This window comes from Asparagus officinalis, chromosome 3 (genome assembly GCF_001876935.1).
Source record: "Asparagus officinalis chromosome 3, Aspof.V1, whole genome shotgun sequence".
NCBI classification, from domain to species: domain Eukaryota; kingdom Viridiplantae; phylum Streptophyta; class Magnoliopsida; order Asparagales; family Asparagaceae; genus Asparagus; species Asparagus officinalis.
The window spans coordinates 7,031,286-7,035,210 of record NC_033796.1 but is presented as its reverse complement, the minus strand read 5'-3'; the positions used below and the strand labels follow the sequence as shown (position 1 = coordinate 7,035,210).

The 3,925-nt window shown below is 43.2% G+C and overlaps 1 protein-coding gene across 1 annotated transcript in view; it reads right to left on the bottom strand.

The window, feature by feature from the left end:
• LOC109834560 overlaps positions 1–352 on the bottom strand; it is a 1,483-nt gene extending 1,131 nt beyond the window's left edge. The window contains exon 1 of the mRNA XM_020402597.1: positions 14–352. Coding sequence (XP_020258186.1) covers positions 14–352 — 339 coding nt within the window. The remainder of the gene's footprint in view (positions 1–13) is intronic.

Below are 3,925 nucleotides of genomic sequence, written 5' to 3'. Positions count from 1 at the left end.
TGGACAAGGCAACCTTCATCCCGCACCCATCCACCTTCCCACACTCCCTCTCAAAAACTCCGATCACAGCGCTCTCATTCTTGAACGCTCTCCCTCCAACTCTCAGCAACAAAGTAACTCTAATCTCACCGCCGCTTTCACCGTTCACCTTAACCCCACAATAATCTCTGGCTCTGCATCTCATCATGTCATAAACCCTCTCCCTCCCCTCCCTCTCCAGCCCCCGCTCAAGATGCCGAAACTCAACCGCCCTCTCGAAACAAACAGCACCGTCCCCAAACCCCTCAAAATCCTCAATCCTGACCTCGTCCCCAACTGTAGCCTCGGCCAGAGTCTTGACCCAATTGGCCATTTGAGTCCTGAGCTCACCCCAATGGAACAGAACCCATCTCTTCGGCTTAACGCATTCGTTCCTCTGATACCAACCTACCCACGGGACTATCGTCGACAGCCCGTGCCAGATGTTGTTGTAATCGTAGTAAGTGTCGGAGACTACGGTTAGGCCCTGTAGGAGCGTGGAGTTGTGTGGGAGAGCGTTTGGGTACGCGAGAGCGTAGGAGTTCTTCGAGCCATCGCGGTGGTTGTAGGGGTTTAGGCAGAGGAGGCGGTTGAAGGGAAGAGGAGGTGAGAGGGGGCGTTAGGTTGATAGATGTCGTCGAGTGAGGACATGAACCAGTACTGGGGGGAGTCGGAGAGGCGAAGGTCTTTGAGAGGGAGGAACGTGATCGAGTTGCGGAGTTGAGAGAGGAGAGCGCTGGTTGAGGTTGGGGTTGAATGTTCTGTTGTGATGAAGAGGGAGAGGAATTGTTGAGTTGAGGAGTTGGATTGGAGATGGAAGAGGATTAGGAGGAGGGTGACGAGGGTGGTGGAGATGAGGATGAGGCAGAGCTTGAGGAGGTATGAGGGCGGATTGCTGGTGGTCATGGTGAAGATTGTCTTTTGATTTGAGAGCTTTATGGGATTATATCACTCAAGATTTCAAGAGAGAGAGCTTGCCGGGAAAAGGGTGAAAATTTCACAAAAATCCCACCCAAGTTTGTTTCATTATGAGATAACCCTCAAAAAGTTGGGGGTTATCAGAAAAATAGATTTAGAAAAATATGAAAGTGTTAGAGACTATGCCACGTTTCCAAATTTTTGATGATTTTCTCAAAACGGTCAAATTCTTTGCAGGGTTTTGCGAAAATACCAAAAAAAAAAAAAACATTAGAGGACGCCCAACGAAGCAAAATGTCTCACATGAATCTTGATGCTTATATCATTAATGTTCATTAGTATAACTACTAGTATTGTATGTTGATATAATTGTAATTACAGTAATAGTCAATACTTTGACAGGCAAATGATTGCACTAATATATCAAATGTTCATCATCATCTTCTTTCATTCATGTACCATGTGATATTCTATAAAGGGCCCTTCATTAGTGTTCTTTTTTGTTGACTTTGTAAGAAGTGAAGGTAGAGAATTGTGGAGGTGGCTTTCTTAATTAGGCTTGGTCAACGGCGTGCCTAATTTAGAGGTGAAGCTTGATCCTCCCACTTGTTTTTTTGTAATACTGCTTTGCGTAATCGTTTTCAATACTTGAGAGTTTTCAACTTGAAAATGAGAAACACATTCAAAAAGGTTAGATTTGAAAAGAAAATATTTTTTTAGTTCAAAGTTTCTTCAATATTCAAAGGCACCCTGTATATATTATCTTTTCTATTTAGGTGGTGGTTAATAGTTTTCAATAAGATTTCAATTCCTAGAGGTCTGTTGTCCTCCATCAGATCATCATTGAGTAAGAGGGTCAGCTAGTGTTATGTTTTGATTGAAGCCCAAATTAGGCGAAGAATGCCAAATCACGCCTCTTCGCTGTATTTAGATGAGGACTCGTGCCAAGCATATAAAAATAAATTTTTTTATTGACAGTAGCATAAATTAGGTCGCAATTCACTGAACTTATTGCATCAGTGCTGGATATCAACAATAAACTTGCACGCTGGAGTCTGGAGGAGAACAGGACTAAAATAAACACAAATATATGTTCCTTTTAGCAAATGATGACGAACTACATGTTCATCATAGATTTGAGAACCTTCTCATTTCCGGTATATTACTCCCCATTTTCATAGAATCCTTACCGTACAACAAGAATGAAATCTTTATCCGGTCAAAATTTTGAAGCTTGCTGCGTGAATTTTACTCTTCCACTTCATTTTGTTGAGAGTTGTCTTTCTAAAGAAAAGAAGATAATTGGAAAATTTCAAAATTTACATTTCTGGAAGTATTTTTTAATTCAATCGATTCTTTTTCTAAATCTTGTTTTTACAATGGATAAAAAAAGCACCTATATAGTATAGACACATTAGGTTTTTTCCGAGGCAATCCACATTTATGAATAAATGCGTATAACAAACGATCCAAGACAGAAATGAGAAAGTATCCAGTGGACTTGGTTCATGACATTAAATATGCATCATGGAAATGCATAAAACAAAAGATTCAAGACATAAACGAGAAAGTATCTAGTGGATTTGGTTCATGTCATTAAATATGCATCAAGAAAATGTCAACCATTGGACGGACCACGGAAACTCCTTTTCGCATGACTCAAAACCACAGCCCTCTCAAAACAAACAGACCACGAAACTCCTCAAAATTCTCAGTCTCAACCTCATTCTCAATTGCACCCTTCGCCAAACTCTTAACCCAATTCCCCACTTCAGTCCTAAGCTCACCCCAGTGGAACAATGCCCATCTCTCTTCGGCCTAACACATTCATTTCTGCTTATGCCAAGCTATAAAAGGAGCCTCCGTAGATATCAAGCGCCAAAGATCTGTATATGATCATAGTATGTTTCGGAGACTACAGCTAGGCCTTGTAATAACGTTGAATTGTACTGGGGCAGTGTTCGGGTTTGCGAGAGCGTAGTAGTTCTTGGAGCCATTGCGATAACCGCGAGCATCAAGGCAGAGGAGAGAGTTGTTAATTAGAGGAAGAAGGATAAGGGAAGATCGAGGAGACGAAGAGGGGAGTTTGTGTTGGGGATTCGAAACAATCAATCGAACCCTTGCCCTTCCGGACCTTGTGTTGAAAGTAGGAAAGTAGGAATAAACCACAAATAAAGATCTAACCTTGTAAAAACAGTAAAAAAGACGAACACACAGATTTAACGAGGTTCGGCAACGTGCCTACGTCCTCGGGAGCCACACCACACAATCTTTCTATTAATTGAAGAAGAAAATACAAGCTCTCAAACAAGGGGTAAATCTCTCTGAGATTCTCTCTCACTTTGCAGTCAAAAAGCTTCTCTTTTTGATGTAGTACAAACCCTAAAATCGTTTGGGGTATATATAGAATCCTGATTGAAACAGATTCCTAAACAGATCAGGAAACTGTCTGGGCGATTCGCGGTCGACTGCCGTGCCAAGGCCGGTCGACCGGCCAGAGAAAAATCTGTTTACAGGGTCCTGTGCACATTTGCGGTCGACCGCAGCGGCCACGCCGGTCGACCGACCAGAGCGAAAACTTCTTCTCAGTCTCCTGCAGTGCACGCGGTCGACCGGCTCTGCCACTGCGGTCGACCGCACAGTCTTCTGACTGTTTTCTTCGTCTTTTCGATTGCAGCTTTGGGTCTACACACTTAGACTAACAATCTCCCACTTGGAGACCAAAGCGTCATCAACGAGCTCACCCGAACTCTCCCCTTCTTCGCATGTATCTTTTCCCCCGAAAAATTCTTTCTTCAATCAACATCCCGACGATCGCGCCGATCCTCGTAGTGTGGCTCCGCCTTCGTCTTCTACTCGTGAAGGCCAACTGAAGTTGCGCACAACTCCAGTTTCTCAATGGTGACTGCCTTCGTCAACATGTCCGCCGGATTTTGACTCCCCAAAATCTTCATTAAGTGCAACTTTCCGTCCTCGATCAGCGAGCGTA